General features: G+C 35.6%; 1 protein-coding gene across 1 annotated transcript in view; it reads left to right on the top strand.

Moving 5' to 3' along the window:
* The window catches only part of LOC149793352 (transcription factor RFX4-like), a 46575-nt gene that overhangs the window by 6267 nt on the left and 23027 nt on the right, over window positions 1–17281 (top strand). Inside the window, exons 2-5 of the mRNA XM_089968986.1 lie at window positions 341–433; window positions 6326–6434; window positions 11222–11345; window positions 16821–16882. Of these exons, the coding sequence (XP_089825112.1) occupies window positions 341–433; window positions 6326–6434; window positions 11222–11345; window positions 16821–16882 (388 nt within the window). The remainder of the gene's footprint in view (window positions 1–340; window positions 434–6325; window positions 6435–11221; window positions 11346–16820; window positions 16883–17281) is intronic.

The raw sequence follows: 17281 nt of genomic DNA, 5'->3' as shown, positions 1-17281 counted from the left end.
GAAATTCCTTTTAGATACGTCGATTGTCTTTCGCTCTCATGGTTATATTTTGTTGTTGGTAAACTGGAATACGTTTTTTCACATTGTTTTATACAACTTTTTTACTTCATAATTTCCGCTCAATACGCATAGATGTCTGCACTTTTAAGAACCACTCCATTAGGCTTCGTATATTTATGCGTATATTTGTTAAAAGGCTGGATTTATAATAAATTGTATTGTCAGATGTAAATCTACGATTACCAGTATATATTGTGAATGCCTTTAGGATAAAAAATGATGACTTGTATTTATAGAACCATGAGTTATTTTATAAACTAAGTTTTAATTAATTTTTTAGAATGGCTTTCTGACTGTATCCAAGATGTGAGGAATTCGAGTGAGTTCGAAGACATAAGTGACACCTCTGAGAGGCAACCATTTCCTGAAGCTAGTAAGCCCAAAAAAATGTTCAGTCATTCTTGACCTTTTCATTACCTTAGTTTTTCTCGTAACAAACTGTATATTTTGTGTTCACTTGCTGTATCAGTTGTCCATTCAATTAATTTTCATCGAAGATCAGTAACATAAACTACATTAGCCGAGTGAAAGAAAATATCATTTGATTCAACGCTTAAAACGGGTAGCCATAACTTTAAAAACAAATTTCAAAGAAAGGAACTATTTATTGCACTCGTGGGTTTAGAACGCAGATATTAATTGTGGAAGGATGAAATTGTGTCTCTAACAATGTATTATTATTATTGTTATTATCATTATTATTATTATTATTATTATTATTATTATTATTATTATTATTTTGCTGAAGTTGCTATTGTTGTTATTGTTTTGGTTTGTAAACAGAGATCTTGACTGCAATTGAATGATATAGAGACCATGCTTGACAGAAATATTTATCGTTTGACTAAAATGTGACAGAATCAGATTAAATAAATACAGTAGGAAATGAAGTCCAACTAGTTAGTTACGTAGGTTAATACAGGTGAGATCCACATTTTTATTTTATATTTAGATTGTAGGGAAGTATATGCATGCCCAAACAGACGATACGTATCCAGATCACTCCTCTGTCAGTTTATACAGCGAATTTGCCGTGCTGCACAATCTTCTATTGATATCCTAGTATTTACAGCGAATTTGCCGTGCTGCACACTCTTCTATTGATATCCTAGTAAACGTAGTAACGCACACCATTATACCAATCGACAGAAAACTACAAAAATCGTGTGTTTATGAAATATCTCTCTAAACAGCGTTAATACGAGTATTTTGACTGTAGAATGTATATACCCCAAAAAATAGATTGTCATACCTGGCAACAACCTCTAAAATATTGCTTACGATTGCAACGAGATTGTAAAGGAAAAATTACGAGTTATCTGCCTGTTACGTCACATCACATGATCAGAATAATGTTACGACTCTGGATCTTAAAATAAGTAACAGAAAGAAAATAAAACCAACAATTTAAGTAACAATAACAAGTTATCTATATTTCTAAGTTACAAAGTGTAAATTTCAGAAATACTTATAGTATTGGGAATTTAATTCCAAATAATTATAAATGTAGCTATCACAAGTCCGAAATGTATACAATGTACTGAAAGAATTCCAATAGCCTGAATGTCCTGATGTGCCAAAATTATGTAATCTGGAATGTCTTTGAATGAGTCCTCAGTAATCGAATTTAATAGAACATATAAATCCAATTCGTGAACGAGCTTTTTATATATTGTGGTGTGAGGCTTGTTATTCTGCCACAATGGTAGGTGTGTTATGGTTGGGTTGGGGTGCTTCAATTATTTTATTTAAATTATTTGAGAAGTCCTACCCAGGTTCGATTTCGGTTGGAAGTTAAATTAGCTAAAGATATATGTAAAGCTCAGAGCCCCCAGTCAACAATGCCGACGGTTAAATGACTGAATACACAAAAAGTGAAATTCAACGAATAAAATTTAATAACAATTCAATAGTCAAATGATTAAAATTTCCCAAGTAATCTACTTCCGCTCGACCCTGTGATATCCTATTGCATCATTTGATTAGTAGTATGAGATAGCTTTCCACCTGTCATTGTATTCTACTAATCTGTGTATTCTTCTCTCCTTTATCAGAATTTTGTCTCCTCCTCGACTCCACTATACTCCTTTACCTCCTCCATGTCTCCTCCAGACTACTTTTCCTCCTCGTCCACCTTCTATCCATCTCCTCTCCACCGACTAGACTTTGCCGAATCCTACTGCTTAGCTAGTCTCACTTCCGTCTCCTCTGTTAGAAACTTGGTATTTAACTGAACCGGATGTTCTGTCCCCCAAAGCACAAGGACGGAACAATATTTTCCTTAGCCCTCTCATCTCACACTACACCCAGCCTATCATCAGATAACGACTATTAAATTTCTTCGGTCACGCATTTATTCACATCGAAATACTCATACGTTCTCGTATGGTAAAACAACGTCGTAATAAAAGTACGGTATCAGTTACTTCAAATACATATATCAATAAACTGCGTCACGTCAGTACATATTCAAAATCCCATTATACTAACAATATCACGCATTTCTTTACATTATAACTGACACAAAGTACACAAATATTCAAATATCCATGCTCTTATATATCCATACATCCATAGTAACTAATCTTACACATTTCAAACATTTTCCAAATTCACAATTCAAGCAAGTGTAAATTCTAACATATCACATGAATAAATGCACTAGTTTATTACAAACTAACCTATTAGCGAATGATAAAATTAATTCTGACCACAAGCTAACACTACGTAATTCTCCACATAATACTCAAACTCTTTTCTCAAATACGCATGTACATTAAACACTACACAGGTAATTCTGCGTACTAAACGAGCGTAGTAATTAAGTATACATATTACACATAATTACAATTACAATGCCGTAATATTCTGCAAAAATCGAGCAAATAACTTACTGACCTTTACGAAGTTCTGTCTTTCCTTAAAATCTCTCTAAGTTTTGCCACCAAAATATGAATGGCTTCCTCGGAGTACCACTATATTGCTCAGCAATCTTCCTACGTGAGACTAAATTTTCGCTTGCTAGATAGAACTTATAATTCGGACCGAAATTGTTATCAAAATTATAACTGGGTGTCGCTTTGACCCGATCCAATCAAACTTAGTGGACAATGTCCTTCTCGATGTCTGTCCACGTGGGGATGGATTTAGAACATGATCCGGTCCCTCGCGGGTTCATCTGCTCTTAGGACTGAGATATAACACATAGGTGGGAAGTCTCTTGATCTAAAGCCAGTGCCGATTCAAGATGCCGGATCTTTTTTCTGGTCACGGTAGCCTTGCGTAAGAGATTAACTCTAGCCTGCGGCAATGTTTAGATATTAAACCAAGACTTGTATCATACCTTAGTTTATACACGACTTACGAACTAGGGCTGAGTAAACGTAACATATTTATATATTCACTTTGACCTATGAAACAATAGAATGTTCCGAATTCCCTAAATGTGAGTCATGTCTAATCAGAAACTTCCATCAACTTGTCTCTAGAATATTCTGACACAATAAAATGTTCTGAATTCCCTAAATGTGAGTCAAGTCTAATTAGAAACTTCCATCAACTTGTCTCTAGAACATTCCGACACAATATACTGTTCTGAATTCCCTAAATGGGAGTCATGTCTAATTAGAAACTTCCATCAACTTGTCTCTAGAATATTCTGACACAATATAATGTTCTGAATTCCCTAAATGGGAGTCATGTCTAATTAGAAACTTCCATCAACTTGTCTCTAGAATATTCTGACACAATATAATGTTCTGAATTCCCTAAATGGGAGTCATGTCTAATTAGAAACTTCCATCAACTTGTCTCTAGAATATTCTAACACAATATAATGTTCCGAATTCCCTAAATGGGAGTCATGTCTAATTAGAAACATCCATCAACTTGTCTCTAGAATATTCTAACACAATATAATGTTCTGAATTCCCTAAATGGGAGTCATGTCTAATTAGAAACTTCCATCAACTTGTCTCTAGAATATTCTAACACAATATAATGTTCCGAATTCCCTAAATGGGAGTCATGTCCAATTAGAAACTGCCATTAACTTGTCTCTAGAATATTCTGACACAATATAATGTTCTGAATTCCCTAAATGGGAGTCATGTCTAATTAGAAACTTCCATTAACTTGTCTCTAGAATATTCTGACACAATATACTGTTCTGAATTCCCTAAATGGGAGTCATGTCTAATTAGAAACTTCCATCAACTTGTCTCTAGAATATTCTGACACAATATATTGTTCTGAATTCCCTAAATGTGAGTCATGTCTAATTAGAAACTTCCATCAACTTGTCTCTAGAATATTCTGACACAATATACTGTTCTGAATTCCCTAAATGGGAGTCATGTCTAATTAGAAACTTCCATCAACTTGTCTCTAGAATATTCTGACACAATATACTGTTCTGAATTCCCTAAATGGGAGTCATGTCTAATTAGAAACTTCCATCAACTTGTCTCTAGAATATTCTGACACAATATACTGTTCTGAATTCCCTAAATGGGAGTCATGTCTAATTAGAAACTTCCATCAACTTGTCTCTAGAACATTCTGACACAATATAATGTTCTGAATTCCCTAAATGGGAGTCATGTCTAATTAGAAACTTCCATCAACTTGTCTCTAGAATATTCTAACACAATATAATGTTCTGAATTCCCTAAATGTGAGTCATGTCTAATTAGAAACTGCCATCAACTTGTCTCTAGAATATTCTAACACAATATAATGTTCTGAATTCCCTAAACGTGAGTCATGTCTAATTAGAAACTTCCATCAACTTGTCTCTAGAATATTCAAACACAATATAATGTTCTGAATTCCCTAAATGTGAGTCATGTCTAATTAGAAACTTCCATCAACTTGTCTCTAGAATATTCTGACACAATATAATGTTCCGAATTCCCTAAATGGGAGTCATGTCTAATTAGAAACTTCTATCAACTTGTCTCTAGAATATTCTAACACAATATAATGTTCCGAATTCCCTAAATGGGAGTCATGTCTAATTAGAAACATCCATCAACTTGTCTCTAGAATATTCTAACACAATATAATGTTCCGAATTCCCTAAATGGGAGTCATGTCTAATTAGAAACATCCATCAACTTGTCTCTAGAATATTCTGACACAATATACTGTTCTGAATTCCCTAAATGGGAGTCATGTCTAATTAGAAACTTCCATCAACTTGTCTCTAGAATATTCTGACACAATATACTGTTCTGAATTCCCTAAATGGGAGTCATGTCTAATTAGAAACTTCCATCAACTTGTCTCTAGAACATTCTGACACAATATAATGTTCTGAATTCCCTAAATGGGAGTCATGTCTAATTAGAAACTTCCATCAACTTGTCTCTAGAACATTCTGACACAATATAATGTTCTGAATTCCCTAAATGTGAGTCATGTCTAATTAGAAACTTCCATCAACTTGTCTCTAGAATATTCTAACACAATATAATGTTCTGAATTCCCTAAACGTGAGTCATGTCTAATTAGAAACTGCCATCAACTTGTCTCTAGAATATTCTAACACAATATAATGTTCTGAATTCCCTAAATGTGAGTCATGTCTAATTAGAAACTTCCATCAACTTGTCTCTAGAATATTCTTACACAATATAATGTTCTGAATTCCCTAAATGTGAGTCATGTCTAATTAGAAACTTCCATCAACTTGTTTCAAAAATATTCAGAACTCAAAAGCTGTTATTTATAACTTACCCTCAGGGACAAAAGTTGTTTTCAAAACATGGTGTTTAAAATGAAGATTAGCTTAAAATACAACATATCATCACGGACAAATGTTAATCTCACAATATAGATGTACATAGCAAGATGATCATACAAATTGTCAAATCATCATGTTAACACGTGAATGATATTAAATTGTATGGATATAATGCTGCAGTGTAGCAATATGCCATGTCATCTACCATATTATGATATATGTATAAATAATTAGTAACTGTATGTATCTTTTGTGTGTTGGTTTGTGTTTGTATCTGGTGTGTTAAAGAAATAGTGAGTAGTACCAGGTATCATACAAAACAATCATGCAAAATTTGGTAAAAATTGGTAAATATGGGTTTTGTTTGATTATCATAATGGAGGCGTGTTGTTGGAGAAAACACGGAACTGAGTTTCTGAGTTTAGTTAATGACTTACGAACATTGGAATGCCAGGTCAATAATATATTATTATTACATATTAACTCAACGCTATAAAAAATGAACTATTCAATTGTCAGTTACGTCAGGTACTGAAGATGGATGTGGGACTGTTGAATCCGAAGAGAGCATACCAGCTGTTGCTAAAAAGGCATCAAAACCACACTCTACTCCGCTTACTTTGAAATGGTAAGTATCGTATGACCAGGAAGCCTATTCGAATCTAAAACTTGTAACAGAAATAGAAAATACAAATTTTATAACGTTTCATAATGGTATATGGCCTAGCTTCTTCACGCCTTAAACCATAATTTTGCACTGAAAAAATTAATTAATTTTCACACAGTCGTTGTCTATTTAGCACATTTCTGCTCTGTAAGCTGAAGCACTGACAATGGCGGTCCGTACGCATTAACGTGTAATCATGTTACCGTTTGGTTTGTGATAGAGTTTTTGTACAATTAAAGAAATGTACACAGTTTTGGACTCGTTACCCTAATGGAGCCAATGTCCTTCCACACTGCTATTGTCACAGACTTTGCCAAAGTTAAGATACTTGAACCCGAGAACTTTGACATTTCTGCGCTCTAGCTGTTATCGTTTGCATCACTTTTAACAAGTATACACGGGGGCCCCGAGTGGCCGAGTGGTCTAAAGCGCTCACCGTTACGGATCACTGCCATCTCACCTCTGTCTGCGTGAGTTCGAGTCTCAGACTCGGCTAACGTGGGTACGCGAGAAAGCTTGCCAGTAGCTTCTCGTGGGTCGGTGGTTCTTCCCGGGGTTTTCCAGGGTTCTTCCTCCACCAATTATACTGGCCGCCATGTATAGCCTATCTTGTGCTGAAAAATGGCGTTAAACCCTACAACAACAACAACAACAAGTATACACTGTATCACGTATCTGCAAAGATCCATTGTATTGCAAGAGTTATTGTTTGTCACACACACACACACACACACACACACATATATATATACACACACACACACACACACACATATATATATATATATGTGTGTGTGTGTGTGTGTCGTGGAATCCCTCACATTCAAAATGTAGCGGTCAAGAAATCGGCCCATAATAACATGTTCGTCGGAGGGCATTTCTTAAATGTAGAAGAAACCTGCCCAAAGAAAACATTGCAGGAACCATACCATGTCTTTATGGATGAGTGTCCATTATTAAATAGAGGTATGGTATATAAAGGAAATCAATAAAAGAAATCGAGGGAAGGATTCTTAACTGTTGTAGTTTAGATGCACACGAACTATATATGGAGATATAAGGGATATTTACAATATTTTCCATCCAGCTTTACTACAATTTATTCTGTGCAGTTTATTCTGCATATATGCTTCTATAGAGATTTTTTGCTTAATCAAGAAAACCGAAGAAAAGACTGCATAGAACATTGGTCACATATGCCATACTATTGACACAATCCTCACCCACCCCACCTCTATCACCCATACTGACCGAAACCTCTAATTTCTGACCATTCTCTCAAAGGTGACATGCGTCTTCAGTCGGACGAAGCAAAATCTGTCACGATTTAAGAGTTTTAAGGAAAATTCAGTTTGTGTATGGTAACAGAACACGGATGAAAATAAATTACATAAAAGTTGCAAAACGTGCCCCGAACACCTGTTTCGCCTTTGACCAGTTTGCGTGTGTGTTATATTACACCGCAAAAAGATGTAACATTATGAAAATTTATTCAAGTGACAATTTTCTATTTGATGTGGTTCCAAGAGAGTTTACATATCCCGCCGATCGAATATTCAAATGAGTGCTACAAATTAAAGTAGAATGAGTCACATTGGGTTTCATTTTTAATATAAGATTAATTTCGAAAGGACTATCTGTTTCCGCTGAAATCTACAACGCAAATTTACAAGTACTTCAAGCAAATAGAAACTCGCTATCGCTGATTCCATGCATGCACATGCAACCCGTGCATCTGTGAGACAGTTTGCACATTGACACATACAGAATGAACGGGATTTATCAACTCGTCGCTGTCCTTATTTGATATCATAGTTACGGTTTAAATTGCAAGACTAATTAAATAAAATGAATATTGATGTGTGTACAAATAGCATATCACCTACTGAGTAAATGCAGATATGTCATAACAGTGAAACGTATTCCTGTTATTCTTAGCTTTAGTGGCATATCAACTGCCAAATTAAACCCCTCAACTACTGCGGGGGGGGGGGGGGCGGGGGGAGAAGGTGTGGGGGAAGGAGGTAGCAGCCATCAAACAGCTTTTTTTGGGGGGGGGGGACAGAATATGTTTTCTGTTGACTTCATAATCCACAATCCTTACTCAGTTATGTTATTTTGATGTCTTATTTGTGAAGCAGCATGACATTTTAAATGTAGTCTTTAAAGGTTCAGGCAATATTTTCCACATCAGTGAAGGGTCTAGTGTAGTTAATACCGAAAGGAATGGTTTTATGTTAACTTACGACAAAAAAAATTCAACGGACAGTAACTATTTCACGGGCTGGAAAGAGCTATAAGAATGGACGTATGGGTCTATGGTTTTGCACAGTTATGACCAAACAATACACATTGTAGCCAATGTTATATTGGAAAGATTCTGTTGTATGATCCATGAAATACTGCAGAAAAAAGCTCAAAAATCTAACACAAAAACACACACACACATCCTAAAAATAACCGAGTAGTTCGGTAGCTAGAAATATGGCACAAATTCATGGTTTATGTGATTCTCTGAGACTTATGAACCGGTACATGTTTAAAACATTCTGTCAAACATGCATTCTAAAGTCCTTGTGCACATGTGTAAATAAATAGAACACATGTAAACGCATGCAAACTTCCAGACCCCAGTGACTAGCCGGTGCACATATAAGTAACGAGGACTTGGTTCCTATGCACATCGCGGCACATTCAATGCATACATTTCAAACATGGAAACTTTGATTTGTTGACATATTCTTAAATCACTACGTTTATTTGTGCCACAGCAGGATACGTTTAAGCTCTCGGACTTCTGTGACTGTAATGGAATTATTAAACTATAAACACTTTAGAAATTAAGACTTTGGATCGTAACATCACTTCTAATCCACTATGGACATCTGGATCAAAACAGTGAGAGCCGATGTAGCTCAGTTGGTAAACCCGACCCTCAACCCCCAACACAAAAAACAAACAAAAACAAACTAGAACAGGACCCATACAAACTTCCTGACTTTTATGTGCCTCTCACTGACCAGTGATCTTGAATACACTAAGACACATTTATAAATGTGGATTCTAGGTCGTAGACGCATTCCTAAACCACTACGTACCTCTTTGTTATTATTATTATTATTATTATTATTATTATTTCAAGTTTTAAATTAATCCGATGGAATGTTTTGGATTCTCGTCTTTTTCCTGAAAGAATGAGACACACTTGCTGATGCATTCGTGTCCTACGAATTGTTAAGAGCGTTGATATCTTGGAATTACAACAAGACGCCGGCTAATTGAATCAGATGTCAGTAAAGGCTGATAAATTTCCCGCATCAATTATACATTAGCCTCGCCTTTCTGCTACTCACAGGAGCAGTAAATCAGTCGGATACGGACATGTTTTCATCAATGAACACGTCTGAATTTCCCAATAACCGTGGCTGAATTGAACAAGCAAATACAAGACACTAAAATCATCACAACTCATTTGCATATCAAGTTGGAGACTACTTTGGAAACCAAATACTTACTCAGTGCTTTACACAAATGTAAATTTTTGTAGACAAAATTATAATTTTTAAGCGGGATCTCGAGTTTTGATACATCAATTTTAAATAAAAGTTTCCCACTTGACTCCAAATCACAAATATGTTTGTGTCTCGTCTCAGTTTCAAATGGTATTGAGAATATCAGATGTGACAATTCAAGCACGCCTGAAAGATGCACCCTACAAGGTTCACGTTATAAATTGACCATTTTATGTAAAGGAAACTTGTAAATATCTGAGGTTCTCTTGAGCTCTACAAATCCTATGCCATTTTAGGGATGGATCTAATTGGGACTCTAAGGCTTGACCCATCACTCAAAGGCTTAGATAACCTCAGCTTTTTTCTTGGACGGCCGTTACTTTTCTGTCTGTCTGTCTGTGTTTGTTTTATACAATGTTTATCGATGGTCGCAAACTCCACAGGAATACACGATGTCGCCCCATTCGCATGGGGATGTTGCCTGCATAATTCATAATGGCTTCGATGTCTAAACAGCTGATGTTTGACCAGCACAATTGTCATTTTTTTAAAAATGACTTTCACACTGAAATTAAAATTGAAGATAGATTGAAATAGCAAACGCTAGTGATAACCACTGTATTACACGCAAACAACAACATCACTGGATGTTGAAACAGCCAAGTTTGCTAGTACTAATGATTGTGTGGGTACACAAACAGAAAACATCAATCAATGAGAGACTAAAAAGATTCCAATGAAATGGTCAATCACAAATAAAGATGTACACTCTGTCAAAATTACATCCTTTCGCCTCTCGTTAATTTAAAAAAGAAAGGATATAAAAGGCATATATTTTTAACATTAAATTATTTAATACCAGCCTACGATATTCATTTCAAACAAATTAGCATATTTTAGATTTTATTAGAAATGCTAAAAGAGGCAAAATCTATCAAATCCCCAAAACCCTTTGTTTGATGTTGTACCTTTCACGATGCGTTAAAATAGCTTGTTTTGTTCTGATCATATTTCAGAATTAAAGGCACATAATTACATTCATAGTGTCGAAACAGTGCACAAACTTTATTTAAAATTTTGCATTTTCCAAAGTATAATTCATATTTATACATTCAATTTGCAATCTTGTTTCTATATTATATGCATGCCAGAATGTTTTAATGATTAATCCCATTAATTGACTTGAAGTGTGGTTTTATTATTAGTAATTTCCTCAATTTTTCATCTATTTACTAGGTTAGAGGAGAATTATGAATTTGCTGAGGGAGTTTGTATTCCTCGAAGTACACTGTACGTTCATTACCTGGATTACTGCGTGAGAAACGACACTCAACCAGTCAATGCTGCTAGCTTTGGAAAGGTATATGCTTTACTTGTTGCTATTATCAGTCCGTCGTCGTTCATCGAAGATTCTGATTACGTTTGCTTCATAACAAGATGTATTTTAGTGGTATAAAGTTCATGCATGTTCTGAAATATGGGAAATTTAGTTTAAATAAAAAAAAAAAAGAATATGACGAGAATAAAAATCTAGAAACAGCCTGCCATAGTGATAATAACTTTACCACTTTACTTTTTGTACAGCCTATCGTGTGCTGAAATATGGCATTGAACCCTACAACAACAGCAACAACAACTTTTTGTACAATAGTTTGCTGTCAGATTTATCGTTATTAACGGAGACAGGTATGGTCTCTATTATCAGATATACTGTTATTATAAAATACGTTGTTGTTGTTGTTGTAGGGTTTAACGCCATTTTTCGGCACACTATAGGCTATACATGGCGGCCAGTATTAATGATGGAGAAAGAACCCGAGAAAATCCCAGAAACAACCACTGACCCACGAGAAGCTACTGGATAGCTTTCTCACATACCCACATTGGCCGAATCCGAGACTCGAACTCAGGCAGACAGAGGTAAGATGGCAGTGATCCGTAACAGACATCGCTTTAGACCACTCGGCCACTCGGGGCCCCTTTAAAATATGTTTGATCCGGTGAGAATTTATTACAAGCACGTGTGGACCTAGTGGTTGGAGCATCCGCCTCAGATGCCGAGTGATACCAATGACATAAAAATGGTACTAGCAGCTGCCTCGCTTGGCACTAGGTCGGCCTGGTGTCGGTATAATGTGACTGGGTGGGACATATGCTAAATGTATGCGGCATGATGCCTCAGTGCCAGACATCACTATAAACTGCCACACTGCAGACATCGTATATATGACTGTAAAATTGTTAAAAGCTATGTGAAATCTCTCTCTCTCTCTCTCTCTCTCTCTCTCACGCGAACACACACACACACACACATGCAAACACATGTGTATTTTTTTAGTACTGTTCTCCAGTTACCCCTAGTTTACTCTGAACATAGATATCCTGTTGTCTATATTTTGATAGTTATGATGGGGTGGAAGATCAAAGCGCATTTCATATCGAAAAGATGGAATTAGCCGAAACCAGACGGTAGCTACAATTGGTAGTTTCTGTAAACATGGGTTAGCAAAGTTAAACGACATTGTAGCGAAATCTACCTGCCTGACATCGATAAGTACATTGTCTTCTCATTCGAATTAATTAACACTTAAGTTGTAACTGTAATAAGCCGACATACGAGTCGAGTGTCCAGTACTCCTCCATGCAGCATTGATTAGTCGCACGATGGCCAAATCTTGCGGCATCAGTGTGTTTTATGTCTTTTTCTCTACAGTGTGTGTGTGTGTGTGTGTGTTTGTGTGTGTGTGATATTTTGACCACTTATATCAAGAAAAATGTAGACGCGAGATTTGCATCACGTGACAATATAACGTTAGAAATGGCGTAGCACCGTGTTATTTTTGTAAACACTGTAAATTTCGTTCGTGCGTCGGTTTGGGGCCAGATCATTTCAAGTATTGGGGTTGGGTCCTAAATTTCTAAAAATCCACGACTTTCCACGATAGAGCACCAAAGCAAAAGTCTATTTCCCCAAAGTATGCATAATACCCAATAAACATGCCCATGAATAAAACTATGGTCAAATTTCAAGTGACAAGTGACAATAAGGTTCTGTGTATGAACGTTATTTTTTATAGCTGGGAGGAGGTTCGGAAAACTTCTCCCCATCCGGCCATGGTTCAGTAAAGAGACGAAAGAAGTTTGAATTTGCTTAAAATGAGGAGATGAATATTATATTTAATCGACATCAGGCTCGCAGGGTGTGATATAATGTCAACCAATTTTTGCTAGCCCACGTTACGATATGTCATCTAATTTTGCTAGCCCCAGCTTAAAGCAAATATCCTATTCAGCTAGCGCATGGTTTTTGGTGAATTCCAGTTTTTCTCACCCATGCGACAGAGAAATCCAGCTGATGTGCTAACCTTATTTTTCTTATATCAGCCTGGTTGTTTCAGGCATTGTGTGCACACGCGAGGAGCAATTTGTCAAGGGAAGAAACTGTTATTGTCTTTTACTTTGCCTGACAGAGTTGTTTAAAAATCAAACAACAAGAACAACATACTCACTCATAAAGTAACCTAAGGTCTCTCCAACTTTGATAACAGATCATATAAAACATCTTCACACACACACACACACACACACATGCGTTATTTGGTAGAACTCATAAGTGAAAGTGTATCATACAGCCCAGAATAGCTATGGTCATCAGTGCTGATTACATGAATAAACTATTTGGCTACTCAATCTGATTAAAATCAGATCTCCTCTATCCTACGTGAAGATCTCACAGCGATCGCGTAGGGGTCATGTTCTGGTGACCTATTTGATTACCATATTCGCTAAAATATCTTCGCGCTTGGGAGACTGAATAGTAGAACTAAAAAGCATTAGCGTGTGTCTATTGATTTGATTCACTTTCAGATTTCTAAAAGTTGCATTTCCACTGGCTAATTCAAAAGTCACTAGAACATAACCCCTACGCGGTCGCTGCCAGATCTTCACCCAGGATAGTGGAAATTTGATTTTAATCAGACTGTTTGACTCACCTAGAACATCGTCAACTTTATTAAACACTTTATGGTTTAACAATATGTTACACTCTGGTTTACGGGGTAGGGATGAAGAACAAAGAAACATCAAGTGTAGATATAAAACAAGATTGGGACTACCTTTATAATATTTCCAGTTAAACAGGAGACAGGAAAAGATAAGGTCAAGGAAGGAGGCAGGAAACACAACCAATGAAATTCCAAGAACGTACGCTAACCCCATATTTCCTGATTGGTGTCTTGTATTTACGACTGTTATAAAAACGAGAGTACCAGTGATTTCTTGTCCAAACATTCTACTTGCCCATGTAACCCACGTGGACGCACCTGGGCCACATAAGCAGTGGATTTTTACAGGCACCAGTTGGGGACAAGAAAGCGGAGTACCGTCATGAATATAAAAAAGTCTGTTTAAACAAACTTTTCCAAGTTTACTTCTAAACATATTACAAAAACTCAAACGTGAGAAAATATTCATGTCAGAAACAAACAGAAAACACTAATCCAGACATACAGGTTATACACATCACTGGCCACAAAATTTAAACTATATCAACAACTACCGCAAATTCGGCAACAACCAGAAGTGTGTTATGTCAAACATGCTTTCTTCACATTTTGTCAAACAACCCCGTTCAACCGCAGTTGAATTAAACATAATACGACAATTGCAAATGAAAACTCCTGCACCTACCATTCAGAGTGATTCATTCATCACACTATTCCACATGATCTCACTGTAGCGTACCATTGCACTAGTAACAGCAAAACTTGCCACACTAAATTTTCCGGAAATAAAATATTCATTAATTGGAATTCTTTTCACATTGTTATCAATGTTTGAGGGATCTTTAATACATGGAGGTAATTTTACAACCAATATCAATTACATCACCTGTATGTCACATAGAATTTCACCTCTTCCAAGGAAAAAGTGAGTTATATATGTTAGTAACAGAGATCTATTGTTCTCGATTAATAGTCCAACACATACAAATCACACACGTCGTTAGAACTGACTACCCAGTATAATATCATTCGCTACCATAGATCATTTCCAAAATTAGAAAAGATGAAAGTTATTTGTTACCTTTAAAAGTATTAATCACTTATTGTTATTTTCATACGACATCCATGGATTAACTGTGATACTGAAATCACAGTCACGCAGTTACATTATTTGTCTTAATAATTATATTTTTGCATGTTTCTATTTTCTCATTCGTAGATTATGAGTCGACAGGTCATCCCCCTGCCCTCATTAACATATTCGTATTAATGGTCGGTGTTCACAAACAGTAGCTCGTGGCTCGATACGCTCATAGTACAATACGTATTACACGTACCAATTGTAAAATACATTGTTTTTCTTTTCTAATATAGATTCTTCCTAGATAATTAATTCAATTTTCATAAAACAGTATTAGACCGGATGACCTATATAAAAATGCAAAGCAATAATAGTAACTGATAAATACTGTATGCGTTTAATCTGATAACTATTTTGCATACATGATTATTTTAATTTAAATGGTAACACTTGGGTAAGGAAACTAATCTATGCTGGTGCTGGTACCGACACATGGAAATCCCAATCACGCAGTTACATTATTTGTCTTAATCCGCATAGATTCTATTATTCTACTGATTGAATTTCCTGTCCTAGGACGGGAATTATAAATGTATTTAATAAAATAAATAAATAAAAATGGGATGAGTGAGCTTACAAGAAAGTTTGAACATAAAAGTACAAAAAAGTGTACAAAAAATGTGGGATCCCGCCGGGAGTTTCGAACTCGCGACCTCTTGTTTGGCATAAACAAATTTTGATGTTTATGTATAAGATGGCAAATGTACGCTGACCTTCCTCCCCAATATAGCTGTTATAATTTCTGACGTGAAAGGTCAGAGGAAACTCGGACTATTTTCCATGGGCAAATGTGGATTATCATTGTTTTTGTATGCACAAATACCGGCTTAAATGGAGGTTGTCATATGAGGGGTATATTACCCAGGGGTAATTTACAATAGCAGAAAGTCAAACCAAAGAAGAGTGCAATTGTTTGATTTTCAGATGGTGAGAAAAACAATCATCAGGAAAATAACATCTAAAAAATGTAGGCTTCTGACAATATTTAGAGCATTCTGATATTGTTCAACAATATTGGCTTAATAACAGAAACAACTTATATTGCAAAAATGGGCGCATAAGTACCGCATAACATGGCTTAATTGCCATGTCCCTGGATCAGACAACTACGTACAAAATATGTATGCATTTTACCTGAGCTCCTAAGTCTCCACCGTCAGTAAAATAGAAAGTAACTTGTAGAACTAAGGTAACCGTAGGTAGCATTTCCCAGACTTTTATAAAATGATTACAAAAATACATTTTAACAAAGCGTTGTTTTGTATTATGACTCGAATTATAAGCAATTTGTATTATGACTCGAATTGCAGGCAGTTTGTATTATGACTCGAATTATAAGCAGTTTGTATTATGACTCGAATTATAAGCAGTTTGTATTATGGCTCGAATTAAAAGCAGTTTGTATTATGACTCGAATTATAAGCAGTTTGTATTATGACTCGAATTAAAGGCAGTTTGTATTATGACTCGAATTATAAGCAGTTTGTATTATGACTCGAATTAAAGGCAGTTTGTATTATGGCTCGAATTAAAAGCAGTTTGTATTATGACTCGAATTATAAGCAATTTGTATTATGGCTCGAATTAAAAGCGGTTTGTATTATGACTCGAATTATTAGCGAGCATATTCGGTTCTCAGACGCTTCTGTGTGATAAAATAAACGTTTGTTCTCAACCATGACTACTCCAGATCATCCGACAGCAGTTTCCGCAGATCACCACAAGAAGACTTGGAACTAGAGGCCAATCCAAGTAAGAAAAGTTTTCAATTTTATTAGGTTTTTCTCATTCCATGTGTGATATAAATACGGATGGGTGTGTGTACAGTTCAATAACGTCATCTAGTTACTTTCTAGCTTCGAAAATTATACATTTACTCAAATTATGGACATTATTATTTTCAAATAATAAGTGGTTTTAACACATCAGTGTCAATCCAAAGTACCGAGGTTATTAGGTCTATTTCTTTTCATTTCTAACTTTCGCCGTAAATGCTATGTTTTTAAATGACAATAACATCGTGTTGATTTTTCTCATTTGAACTTGGCTTGGTGTTTTAACAAGAACTCAATAATAGATGTTAGCATTTGATGAGTTTCATATTTTACTTTCATATTATTTTACACGAGTTGACAAAATACTAGTTATCTC

The sequence above is a fragment of the Sinohyriopsis cumingii genome, chromosome 8 (genome assembly GCF_028554795.1).
Source record: "Sinohyriopsis cumingii isolate HCF-2022 chromosome 8, ASM2855479v2, whole genome shotgun sequence".
NCBI lineage: Eukaryota > Metazoa > Mollusca > Bivalvia > Unionida > Unionidae > Sinohyriopsis > Sinohyriopsis cumingii.
Note: the sequence above shows the minus strand (reverse complement) of the source record. Positions and strands in the feature narration are given on the sequence as shown.